At 42.8% G+C, this 13,536-nt stretch overlaps 1 protein-coding gene across 8 annotated transcripts in view; it reads left to right on the top strand.

Annotated features, from left to right (window-relative positions):
• The window catches only part of Fto (FTO alpha-ketoglutarate dependent dioxygenase), a 420,563-nt gene extending 408,660 nt beyond the window's left edge, over positions 1-11,903 (top strand). For 7 of the 8 annotated variants that reach the window (XM_013141485.3, XM_063247098.1, XM_023560595.2 and 4 more), the window contains one exon: positions 9,660-11,903. In XM_013141485.3, the coding sequence (XP_012996939.1) occupies positions 9,660-9,731 (72 nt within the window). In that variant the 3' untranslated portion in view covers positions 9,732-11,903. The remainder of the gene's footprint in view (positions 1-9,659) is intronic. The other variant, XR_010046924.1, reaches the window with a different exon arrangement.
• Positions 11,904-13,536: the final 1,633 nt, after the last annotated feature.

Here is a 13,536-nt window from a genome sequence, read left to right as displayed (position 1 = left end):
CTGTAAGTGCTGTTCACCTACTAATGAATGCGCTTAAAAAGAGGAGAGAAGTGAGGGCCCAAGTAGCCTCAAGTTTCAAGTAAGGTCAGAATAAACTGGGGAGATGTTTCTCAGCATCTAAACACCAATTAAGCAGGTTACACAAAAGTATTTCTGAAAACAGCAGTGCAATGGAAATAGACTGACAGGTGAGCAGATGGGGGACCCATCAACTCAAATTTATTTCACGGCTTACAACTCAAATGAGCATCCCAAAGTCAGAACAGCTGGCCTTTTATTCTGTAAGCCACTGTCCTTTGCTTTGCTCATCTCTCAGGAGTGCAAGTGGATTATGCTCCAATGGCAGTCTGTCTGTCAGTCTTTGACTTTGCAGGAAAAATCCTTTGTAGAAAAATGGACTCTTTGTATAAATCAGATTTTTCTATAATGTCTGCTTCTACCACTGGTTTTAAAGTTTCTGGTTTCTGGAAATCAATGACACTGGCCTTTTAGGTTTTATTTTCATAATTATCTGTGTTGTCCATGTGACTACCATTATCTGATTCTGAATAAACAGACCAGATAGTCAAAAGGCAAAACAATCTTTAGCTTTGCAAGAAACGTTTTTAAAAAGCTGTTATAATGCATCTAAAAACCACAGTTATTGTGGAATCTCTCTGAAGTTTGAAACTGTCCCGTGCAAACTTTACTTGAGTTTCAAGCAACAGGGAAGTCATGAAATTTGGAAAGGGTTATCTTTTGTCAATCATGGTCCTTTGTGGGGTACCGTGCTGACAGAGGACAGCAGAGAGACCATATTCTGTGACTGAAAGAAGGGCTTGATACTACCCAGTGGGGATTTTGTTCCAGTAATTGCATCCAATCGGACCTTCTGCCATGTTGCAGGTATAGCATTAATATCACTCATTAAGTCATACGCCTGCGTGCTTTCCCTCCCAATGGCTGAGTCACTGGCAGAATATATTTTCTTGCAAAGTGTTTGTTTTCATTGTTGCCCTTTAAAAATAATGAGTTCTTTCTATTCCCTTGCAAGGAAAGTTACTCTAGACTGCTTTGAAATTTTATATCTTTTGTTGAGCACATTTCTGCAGTGGTTCCCTAGCTTTGTGTGCTGGGGAACCCAACCCGGCCTCTCTTAGAGCTTCCAACCCAGCTACCTCAGACATGATACATATAATCAGCCAGCCCATTTGACCTTTATATTGTTACCCTTGAGCTGGTAGAAGTCATGCAAGTTTCAGGTGACCCTATCATGTGACCAGAGATCAAAGGTCAGCAGCTCCTAAATGTAGCTGTCAAGGTAGCCCATTCATCACTATCATTATGTAACTGACAAGCCGACAAATGAAGCTGGGGATAAAATTATTCTCAACCTCCTGAATTTACACCCCAGTGGTGGGCCAAGCAGTCTCACATATTCCATAGTTCCAGGGACTTGCTTGAGACCCTTAAGGAAGGGGAAGGACTTTCGGAGACCTGTTAATGCATTGGACCCAGGGAGGTCACCAGTTGCCTGCTTGCAGGGCCAAGTTGTGGATCTACAAAAGATGCTGCTGCTCTGGTTTCCTCTGAAATGCAGATGAGTCCAAAGATACTCTTACGTCCCCACTACCATATCCCCCCTTTGGCATTTTCGTGGACCTATGGAAGAAGTTAATATGGTGCAGTGTTTTTACCAACTAACCTAATCCTAGGAGCCACTTATGAAAACTAAAATTCTCAGGACCCTCCCCTGGAGAGGCTGAGTGCCTTTGGGAACACATTGTTAACAAGAGCTAAGTTATTTCCCTTTTATATATATTTCAGAATAGCACAAAGAATTCAAGATTTGCAATCTAGTGGTTTAGGCACCAAATCCTGAGGCTATTTCTTGTTTGGCTGTGAAAACTTACTTGGACAGAATAATTAATCTTCTGGGCCCATTTCCACTTTTTTTTGGTACCAGGGATCAAACTCATAACCTTATGTTTGCCAAGCAGATGCTTATGCCACTGAGCTAAATCCCCAGCCCCTGATTTCTACTTTAAGGATAAATATTTATATAAAAAATATTCACAGGCCACTCAATATTTGCTATTGACTGTTTTTACTATTTATTATTATTGTTACTGGTATAGCATTAATATCCTTATTAAGTCATAGGCCTGTGTGCTTTCCCTCCCAATGGCTGACTCACTGGCAGAATATATTTTCTTGCAAAGTGTTTGTTTTCATTGTTGCCCTTTAAAAATAAAGATCTGAGAAATGGAATTAGAGGAGCAATGCATGAGATAGAATAACTCTATAGTATCTTCCATGGCAACAAAATGTCTAATAAACCTCTACAGGCAGATGGAGAGGGACAAGAGTGAGGGAATGATTTGAGGACCACACAGTATAATAATATGAGTAGGAAGGAGCCTTGGCAGAGACAGCACTGTGTGTAGGAAGGAGAAAGGAAAAGGGCCTGCCTCCCTGGACTCCTCAAGAAACAGTGGAGATGTATTTGAACCATCCCGTGCTTGAAAAGTGTCCCTGACTTTTATACAGCAAGATGCTCCGGTACCCCTTGTCCCTTCATCTCTGACCTCCTGAAAGTACTACATGAGCACCTTTACTGTCACTTCTTGGTAGAGCCTACACCATAGGCCAAAGGAACTCTCAGCAGTGATTCTGAGAGGAAAGAAGCGCTGGTTCAAATACTAGGACAGCAAGTCCTTATCAAAGGACATTCTTCTTAGAATCCAAAGTTTGAGCTCTAAATGTTCTTTCTCATCTAAAACAACAACAGCAATGCCAAAAAACAAACAAACAAACAAAAAAACCTTGTTATAAGTCAGAGAAATTATTATAGGTCATACTATTGCTGCGGGTAAGATTGGGAACCATGACCACTGTTGTTTATTTAGGAAATGCATTTTGAGTTTCAACAAATGTGTAGAACACAAGCTAAACACAATGGCTTGGCTTCACCCGTTGAATTTTCTTCTTAGCATGAGCAGGACCGTACAGTAGGTGCTCTATTGATATACTGATTGTCTGGTACAGCAGGCAGGTACAAGCAGCAGGCTATCCATGCTGAATGGAATAACAATTTCCTGGAAAATGTCCAGTTATCCACATGGCTCAATGACGTCGTCCTGGTGTTCAAAATTATTTGGCACTCTTATATAATAGCTGCCTTATATTGGACTTCTCACTGAAGTATGAGGATCAAAAGTAAATTTACATATGACTAGAAGTTAAGCCCAGTTTCTCAAGGGTCATGGTTGAAAAGTACTACTTGGTAAAAAGGTATATTAGCTCTCCCGCCCCAAAAAAAGGCCTGACTTGTAGACCAAGTTTTTCCTTATTCTCTGAGGGGTGTTGGCTTTACTGATCTGAAAATGTTAACATATGGGAGAGAGGTAAGAAGTTAAAAGCTTTTCAGAGAGAGAATGAATATACCTTTGTTGAAACTCACTTAGGAATTGGTTTTGTTAAGTTGTTCTGAATTAGGTAGACCGAGTTACACAAATTTATCAAGCTGGTTTTATAAAACCACATTTGTCAGGTAGAGACCGTTAGGATAGTTTCTAGCAGGGTGGCCATATGCCGGGTATGGTGGCATATACCTGTAATCCATGCACTTGGGAGGCTGAAGCAGAGAGGATCATGAGTGTAAGGGTAGCCTGGGCTACACTGCAAGTTCAAGGCCAACTTGGACTACGTAATAAGACCCTGTCTTTAAAAAAGAAAAAAAAGAAATCCGCCCCCCCCACACACCCCAAGTAGAGTGACTATCTGTAATGTTTTCCATACACCATAATAGCAGTGTTGAAAGTCCAGGAAGATAAATTATATAACTCATTCTTCTCTTTTCAGAAGATGCAGGTGAGATTATTATAAACTGGACTACACGCTCTTCTTATCGGTGACTAAAACCGATTATTTAGAGCAAAGCATAATAGGAACTTTGGAAAGCCATACAGTAGAACATCTCTTGGAGGTTAGATTTTAAATGAAGTGTTTACGGCAGATAGCACGGAGAGTCAAAATTACTCTGAAAATCCCTTCAACCGTACAGAAAGTATTATCAGGATTCAGATAACTGTGTATATGAAAAATACACCTTCAGATGCTGGAACCACTGTGGCAGATGCTGTGACTGGTGGCCCAGAGCAGCTCAGTGAGCAGAGGGGATTTGGGTGCCATACTGGTCTTATGCTCCCTCCAAAGCGTATATTCTTAATGGAGTTGGTTCCTACCTTTATTCATGCTTATCCTAGTACTTGGGTTTTATAGGTTAGTGCAGATGTGGGGTTACACCAATGTTTTTTACCTGAAGCCTTTTAAGCTTTGAGACCAGCTTTGTGTTTTTTGAAAGAATGTCTTCTGCTGTGACTGATATCCTAAAACGGACAGACCGCTGTGTAACTATGGACTCCTCGTTGTACATGAAACTTCCAAGGGGGAAAAATCTGAATTAGAGAATATACTTTTCTGGTCATTGGATCGTTCCTGATGAAGCTGTTGGTTTAATTGCTCTCATCTTTGCAAGTGTGACATTTCAGTTTTACTTATAAACGCTGCTAACATAACATGATCGGCTGTGTTTCTAAAAGTAGGAAAGGGCATACATGCAGTCACCATATTCCTGTGGTACTTTACATATTTTTCAGCCTTTCGTGTACATTGTTTGATCTTTACATAACCTGGGGAAGCAGAAGAGCATGAACTTTATGTCACAGCTGAGGAAACTGAAGAAACCCTTAAAAGATAAACAGGTGCCTTTCATTTCATTAGATAATAAGCACTTATAAGACCTCAAGGTCATTAGACTTAAAAGAAGAAAAATAAGTTTTGTCAGTCATTTGCTGCAATAGTAATCCCTCTAGAAATAAAAACATTTTGTTTTTCCTCCTAAAATTGTATAGAACTTCTTAAAGATCTAAATTTGGCAGGAGCAGCTAAATAGTCAATGGACAAGTTCTATTTTAATCCAAGTGGAAATCCATGAAAAAGGTGGAACAAAATGGAAAGGCAGCCAGCCAGCCGGGTTCTAGCCATGCCCTGGCGTTCTCTGACTTCTGGATGAACCTTGGGTGGGGTCCAAACACCGCCTCAGCCATCCCTCTCAGGTCATTGTGAAAGTCAAAGTGATATTGTGTATTGAAATTCTTGGGGACATGTAAACAATATAAAAAATATAATTGTAATTTTTAACAGGAGTGTTTTCTTCATCAGTAAGGAAATCTCTCTTTAGGGTTCTTTCTTTTTTTTTTGGCCTGTGCTTTTTCTTGCCCTGTGCCTGGTAATTGATATTTTTTCATGAAGTTCTAGTGAGAGAGAGTTTTTTAAGCTTATTTATCCCGATGAATCTATTAGCCTAAACCATTTCTCCTGAAATCATTATCATTACCTCAAGAGTAATGGAAATGTTACCTGTCCTTCTTTATCTGTTGCAAAATTTAGGGACAAGGAAGAAGACCGTATGTGTTTTCTTAAAATCAATGACCAGCACATTACTGTAAAACCTATTGATTAAAAACACAAAGTATAATGTTAGTCATTTAGTCTGTGAAGTGATGCAATAAGGGAAGAAATTTATCCTTTGACTTTTGCATTAACCTTTTATTGACTGCTTGCATACCCATAATTAACACACACTTTAGCTAAAGTGGTTAATTTTAGCATGGCGACCAATGTCCACTAATGTAGCTGCAATCTTGATCATCCAAATGTAAGTGCAGCCCTGGGGGAAATCAGTAGGCAGTGAGGCCCTGTATGAGTTACACTTTGGGGTGGAGGCTGGGGGGACCTCTGGATAATCTGCTAACAGACCAACCAGTGTGACATCTCTCAGTCACTTCCTGTTCTGTCACTAGGTTATTCAAGGAGAACAGTCCTAAGTAGTAAGCATTGGGTGGGGTGAAGGTGGGGCTTATAGAGTCCTTTGAATTGAAGTAATACACATGTGGAAAGGACGTGCTTCATGAAAATGATAGCATTTCCCACGTGGCTAACCCTAGAAGCATCCAAAAAATTGGGTTTCTCTTCAGAATAATAGTGAGGAGGATGAGGTGGAAAGGGAAAGCTATAACTTTCTTACTGCTTAGCTGGGCTCAGTTGGACTGGAGGATGACACTAAGTTGGAGAGTCTTTTCAATATTTTGCAGAAAGAGCCTCCAGCTGGCTATAAAACCTGATTTATTTCCTACAAAGGCATTCCTTGGCTTTTGAACTAACTCAAAATACAATTTGAACCAAAGACAAAGGCCACTGTTCTTATGCTCTCAGAATCAGGTAGTCTACACACACAGCACTGTGTTGGCAATTCACCAGACGCACAGCAGGGCTGTGGCCATGGGTGTTGTAAAAGATGAAAATAATGGGAAGGTAGGAAGCCTGGCCACATACCAGCTAGGAATCTTTGGGTTGCAAGTGACAGAAAAACCTCAGGCAGTAAGGCCTAATCTCACTACTCTAGCAGTATCATCTAGACCCCTGCTCCTTGGTGCATGGTAGAAACAGTGACTATATCTTGAAGAGGGAGATATGTTTATCTTATGCCAGTTATGACTCTGCCTGGCCTTATATGCAGAATCCAGACCACATGGCTAAGGGTGGGGCAGGAATGGGTTCTCCACAGGAAAGTTAGAATCCTGTTTAAAAAGGATGGAGGGATAAATACAAGACAATAAATACCTATACAGTCAGCCTTAGGCTGTTGTTGGCCTTCTGACAAAGCATCAAAAGGAGGATCATCTCCTTCAAGTGACTTCAGATCATGAAACTATGATAGTCCTGGGTGGGTAGCATATACAACACGATTACACTGGGCAAAGGAATGACCCACATCATGTGCAGAGTGGAGCTAGATGGCACAAGATTTCATCATGCTACTTAGAACAGCACACAATTTAAAACTTAAAAAAGTATTTACTTCTAACATTTTCCATTTAAAATTTTCAGACCATGTTTGGTTGTGGATAACTGAAGCCACAAAAAGCAAAACCACGAAATAAGGGGGTCTACTGTATTGTTGTCATCCTCATCATCATTATTATCATATCCACTTGACAGACAAGAAGCCAAGGCTCAGTGAAGTAAAGAAACTTGGCCCAGATGTCATGTCCTTCCAGGATCCCAGAGAACACACAACCTATCATTGATCTACTTTCCCGTGTCAGGACATTGAGATCTAAGAAGGCAGAACAAGTGATTTGAGCAAAAGAAATCAAAACCTAAAGAGGGTTATTCCTTCAAGTCATTCTAAAACCCTTTCTTTTCCTGTTCCATGGTCTTCCATGATTCTGAATCAAATAGCAAAATTGGAGTTGGGGGTGTCCTCCTTTCCCGTAAGTAAATAAATACATTGTCTCCAACAACAAGTCCTCTGCTGGACTATTTCACTGTCATTTGGAAATTGGCAGGGCACACCGGGCATTAGAGGAAGAACTTTAAAGACAGTTTTGAGATTGCCCTGAAGAAATCCAGCAAAAGATTCTTATTGCAGTCCAGATGGAAGCAATGAAGACATACAACTAGGATCTACAAGGGTGGAGGTAGCTCGCACCCCAGCTTTCCTTTGATGCAAAGCATGTGACTGACAACTGGGGAAGAGCTTTCCCAAAAACAAAACCAGTCACTTTGGGAAGCTTGTATAACAAGGCACAAGCAGACCACTGCTGCAGGTTTTAATGTTTTTCATACTTTGTCAAAGTGAGGAGGCAAAGCCATTTGACAGGTGAAAAAGCATCTCTATTGACTTTTTGCACACCTTATGATATTCTAGGTGGATCGACACTTATCATAGCCCTTTAATCTGCCAGGCAGGATAATGTGTGCACAGATAATTTATCCACTGTGAGATTGAAATGCTCAATTTGGAATAACTTTCCCTAGCCAGCAAATTGAGCATCACTCTACAATTCTGAGGCAGAGAGAAAGCACAATTTAAAAAGCTTTGCATAGTTCTTGTGTAATTAGTCGCAGCTTCTCTTGAATATTAATTTCCCCCTCATCTCTTTCAAGTGATTTAGAGACTGTCACAAGAACTATGGAGATGCACCCTGAGCGAGGCCAGCACTCCGTGTGGTCCCCAACACCTATTGTGAAGTCATCTGCAGAACTCGCCCTCTGTCCCCTCAGTGGATGCGTGCTTATCAGCGCAAACAGTTTAATATTTATGCTAAGAGGATTGTCAGAAGCAGCTTCTGTTGCTTTAATTCTTGTTTTAAATAAATAATGAGAACATTTAAACACATTACTCTTCTTGAGGCCCTGAGGTCAGCTAATCTTATTATTTATGAAGTGATGTGCTACATAATAGTACTTAGTGCATGTTAACAGACGCTATTATCAGGGCCTGATGCGGAGAGCTGAAGATATATTGGAATGTTATGTGTAATGTACGACGGATTGAGTGCAGAGGATGCCGGTATAGCAATTAACCACATGTGAAAATAGGTGTAAAGTTGAAGTATGTTTTCCCCTGGGGATCCTCTCACCATTAATAATTCCCCAGAGAAGGCAATGTCTTTTAGTTAGGAACCCTCTCCACCATCAGAGTGGGGCTAGGCTATCCCGTTCTTTGATCTCGTCATTCCTATGCAGTCAGAGGATAAAGTGTGGGTACGACCACTTTTTAATTGATGTAGAACAAGGTTCAGAAAAGGCCAAGGTAGGGGCAACTCTGTGACCTCTCCGAATGTGGTCATAGCATTGGGTTTGGGTAGACACACTTACGCACTTTGACTGCTGTGCGTTCTTTCTGAGAGAGTGAAGAAATTATTCATGCCTTATTGTAATTTGTTTCCTTTTCTTTGATTCTCATTTTTCAGATAAAACAACCTAAAGCCACTGAGCTTTCCCAGTCCGATTTTAAATAAACTGGACTCTGAGAGGTAGATCCCTGCTAAGGTGTGATGATGTTTTCCCAACTTTTTTCCTATGAGGCTATAATTTAGCTGTGTATGATAATTAATTTCTCTACCATTGATGAATAATCCATTTAATAAAAACCATGATTTAAGTGTTTTCCTTAGGGACTAACTCTTGCTAGCCTCTTAATTTAATTTTGTGGAAGTTTCCCCACCTATTCATCAGCGGAAATGATTATTAACCTCTATTTGCATATATCCTTATAAACCGGTCTCTCCTTGGAGTGCCTTTTCCTGAGCACAGCAAGCTGGGACACTTGTAAATCTCTAGGATCTCCAAAGTCAATCCCAGTCTGTAATATTGTTTAATCTATTCTTGAATGTTTTAATGCAGTAAATTCAATTTAATCTTTCCCAGTAATCTAGTAATACATCGAAATCCCACAAACATTTAAATCTGATAATGGCTTAATCACACACTTTAAATAACAGTTGAGATAATGAAAAAAATAATTCACCATTTTAAAGGCAGAGTAACTGAATTTCCCTGATGATTGGCTTTTTCTAAGTCACTTGAGATAATATAAACCTGGGAATCGAAAAGGAAAAAAAAGCCCAGCACGATAAGGAACAATTCTTCCTTCTTATAAACACCTGCTTTCTGCCTTGTGACTCACTCTTCCTGCCATCATCATGACCTTCAACAGAGCAGGCTGTTTGGAGAGCAGTTTTCAATATTGGTCTTTAAGTTTTTCATGAGCTCGGCTCTGCCAGACTTTTCCCCAGTGGATTAATTGCCTCTTCTTATGCTTCCAGGTGCCAGTCCCGAATTGCCCGATCTTTACCAGGGGCTCAGAAGCCACAGTGTCGACCCTACTGGGAGGATGATCCCTCGATGCCTCTGCCCTTCGATCTCACAGATATTATTTCAGAACTCAAAGATCAGCTTCTGGGAACAGAACCCTAGAAGGAGCACAAGTCTTCGGTGAAGATTGAAAGATATGTGACTCTTTTTTCTCCAACCTTGTGCAAAGGCAGTGTAGACTTCGCTTAGCCCTTAGATTGTACCTGAGTCCCAGTTCAAAACAGCTAGGAAATGGTGCCCTTGAGGATTAAAGTGTTGAAAATGACACAGTGTTACAATCTGATTTAGGAACTTTCCCCCGAAATAACTGTTAGCCACTCACATTAATTCATGGGAGCCTTCCCCAGGGGCCAAGCCTATGGTAAGCCTCACCTCCATCCCCCTCCATCAGCCTCCTCAGAGTCAGAGTGGACCCAGTAATGGGAGCAACAGCTTCGCGGCATCCTCCCAGCCCTCCCACCATGTCCTCTTGTTCCTGTGGCATCCAATGTGGTGTCCCCAGCTAGCTGTGGCTGTTCTAATTTAAACCCAGTTTTAATTTTAATTAAAGTTTAATTAAAATTTCCTTGTATGACCTGATCACATTCAGGTATTTAACAGCCACATGTGGCCAGTGACTGCTCCTATGGACAGCACAGCTGTGGCACGTCTGTCCCTTTAGGAAGCAGGCTACAGTTGGATGAGAAGTCTATAAAAAGCCAGAGAGCAGACATTCCCTATTCCAATTCCCTGGAGCTCTTATTCCCATAAGAGCAGTTAGAGGGCAGCGACTCTCTGATGAGTAGCTGCCTTCCCGTCTCCAAGACAGAGCTCAGTAAAATCCTGCCTTGTGCCGGGGAACAGGGAGGTGCTAACAAAACCCAGCTGACAGCCTCTCTTCAAGGAGTGTCCCTGATCTAGTGACCTGCACAGAGACCTGGCCTTACTTATACTGCTTCATGCTTACCCAGCATAAGACAATTTTTTCTATAATTGCCGTCTTCTTAGATAATGACAGGTGACAGTGAGGTTTGAAGAACCCCAGTGCTCCATCCCAATGACATTGGAACCAGAAAGACCATGCAGAGTGGAGACTAAACCAGGGATTCAGTTTTAGAGTGCCTGGACTGGGATGCCCAGGAACTGTGTGATCTTAGCAGGTCACTGTGCCTCAGTTTCCCTTAGTATGTGAAAGAACCACTCGCTTTGATGAAGATTAAGTAATCTATCTGCATACTTAGAATACTTTCTGGCACAGCATTCAATGCCCAGCAGATCTGGCATTGTCGTGCCAGCAGTGAGCTGCAAGTGGGCACCTTCCTCGTCCTCTACCCCTCTCCTGGTTTTGTCTCATGGTATCATTAACACAACTCTCACTGTCTACCTTGGCTCCTGCCATTTGGTGTCCCCAGACTGTGTGAGAACCACGAGCCCCTCTTCTCAGCCCATCACCTTCTCTTGTCACTGTTGAGAAGCTACGGGGTCTCTCACATGGAGACACACTTTAGGCACCCTCTTTCCATCCATCAGAATCTCACCAGCTACAGAAAAGTTGTGTTCTCAAAGCAGTCAGGTTTTTTATCATGCTGAGACTCGAATTTCTCAGACCTTAGATTCCTTCCTTCGTGTCCCCGAGCCTCGATTTCCTCAGTGAAAGAGAGGTGAAGTACTACCTCACAGGGTACGGATAGATTCAATAAAATAATGCAGGTAAGGGGTATGTGGCATGCAGAAGTCACAGGCTAGGCCTCCTACCCTGGGCTGTCCAGCCCCGTGCTCTGTTTCGCTCCCACAATGTCTGTTCTTTGTTATAGTTCATCAGATATCAATCTTTCCAGATTGGGAGATTTCACATCAGATTAAATACCTCTATTCACTTTAGAACTCAGAGCAGTCAGTGGCCCCAGACCTCCGTCCTAGCATGGCAACACATGAAACAGTGTCTTCTGGCGCAGAAGCAGGCTGTGGCCCTCAGTGGTTTGCGGTAGACCCCGTGGCTCTCTGTTACCATTTACTGTGGACCTGACCTGCATTACACGTCTGTGCCGGAGCTTTGCAGACCTTGCTTGCACCCCTGTAGGAGAAACGAGTAATGTTTAGTGCTCACCCCAATCTATGTGTACCCTTGCTGAACTGTACTTTGAACTGCCTGTACTAATGCCATGTGCATCATTAAACATTCGTGTACAATAAAGATACCAAGAATAACAAACCAAGCGAGCGAGATTCTGCACTTTTCTCCTTCTACATCATGGGATGGACCTGCTTTGCTGGTACAGATGGGGCCCAGGTGAGTGGAAGAAATTCTCAGGTGCAGTGAGGTGATGAACAATGGAATTGGATGAAACCGAAAGGCGAGGTCACATTTTTCAAAAGAAATGGTGGCTTTTTTCAGTGTATCTGAGAGTTACATGCTCCCCAGGAGGGGTTCATGTGGCTAGAAAGACAGAAGGCAAGAGACAGCAGAAACAACTGGCAGGGCCAGCTCCTGGGCTGCAGGCCACGGCAAGCCTGATTCCCCTAGTGAGCTGGGCAGGACTCTCCTGAGAACGTGGGCCCAGAGGTCCCGAACAGCTGTCGGGATGAGTGTGGAAGGGGAGGGCAAAGCCATCAGCCCCAGCCCCTACCTGCTTTTCTGCCAGGCTGCCCTGGTCTCGGGTCCCTCCTATCTTGAGAAAAGTGATCTGACAGCTCTCTTGTACCTAGGTACAACTGACCTTCCTTTTTCTGGACACCTTAGCACTGTAGTGACCCTTGGGGTTCAGGGACAAATTTTTGCCTTCCAGGGGCTCCCAGGCTCCTGCAGGGCCAGGGATAGGTCATGATGGCAGTAGAAACTTAACACTATGGCAGGAGACAGGCTGTAAACCAGCAAATAAAGGACAAGATCATTCCAGACAGTCCTACTTGCCAGGCAGGAAGCCATCTGGCTGGAGGATAGAGGAATCAGTGCGTGCTCAGTATCTGAGGAAGGGTGGCAGGCCAGCCAACTGGGGAGTGGGGTGGCAGGGAAGAGCTTTCCAGAAGGAACCCTGGCACAGGATCCTGAGTCAGGGAAGTATACAAGGAAGGAAAAGAGCTCTGATGGTCCAGGCAAAGAAAGTAAGGAGAGGCAGCTGGAGAAAAGACTGGCACAGACAGTGCTTGAGTTTTCTTTCACCCACCCCAAGAAACAGCATTTCCACAGGGAGAGCAGGGAGTAACCTGAAGCGTATTTTTCAGCTTTTAAGCATTGCTCTGGCTGCTACATGGATTCCAGGGTTTCCTAAGGGGGCAGAGGACACAGTCCAGAGGAGCCCTTTTCCAGTCGGGGATTCCACACCCCACACTCCATCCTGGTAGGGCTGCTTAGGCTGCAAGGCCACGCAGTCACCTCCTGGTTGCTGAGTTCACGCTAAGCAACACCTACTTGCCCCAGCCACATCCACTGCTCGCTCTCATCAGCACCCTGCAGCCCGAGAAAGTTTTCTAGACAGAAGAGAGCAGGGTCATGGCATGGTTTGTGACACAATTTCAGTAATAAGCTTCTAAATCCATCACTAACTGAATCGAGGGATGCTGGAAATGAGATTCCATAGGCTCTGCTTAATGGATGCCCCACGCTAAGTAGGAGAGTGTGTTTCCAGGGCAGGTATTTTCAAATGCAACTTTTTTTTTTTTTTGCTCTAGTTAAGGCTGATTTTACCACTGGGCAAATTGCATACATTTGGATCTGTGCCATGCTAAATACTGTTTGTTTTGGAGATCTGTCAGAGGCAAGCACATGGAAGACAAGGGGATTCTGATTTGAAAAGGCAATTCTCATTCAAACAGATCCAGTTGGAGCAAAGCAGTGCGGATTAAAATGCG

Source organism: Cavia porcellus, unplaced genomic scaffold (genome assembly GCF_034190915.1).
Source record: "Cavia porcellus strain 051 isolate PalLab524CR breed Dunkin Hartley unplaced genomic scaffold, mCavPor4.1 scaffold_4, whole genome shotgun sequence".
NCBI classification, from domain to species: domain Eukaryota; kingdom Metazoa; phylum Chordata; class Mammalia; order Rodentia; family Caviidae; genus Cavia; species Cavia porcellus.
The sequence above is the reverse complement of the archived record's forward strand: the minus strand, read 5'-3'. Positions and strand labels throughout refer to the sequence as shown.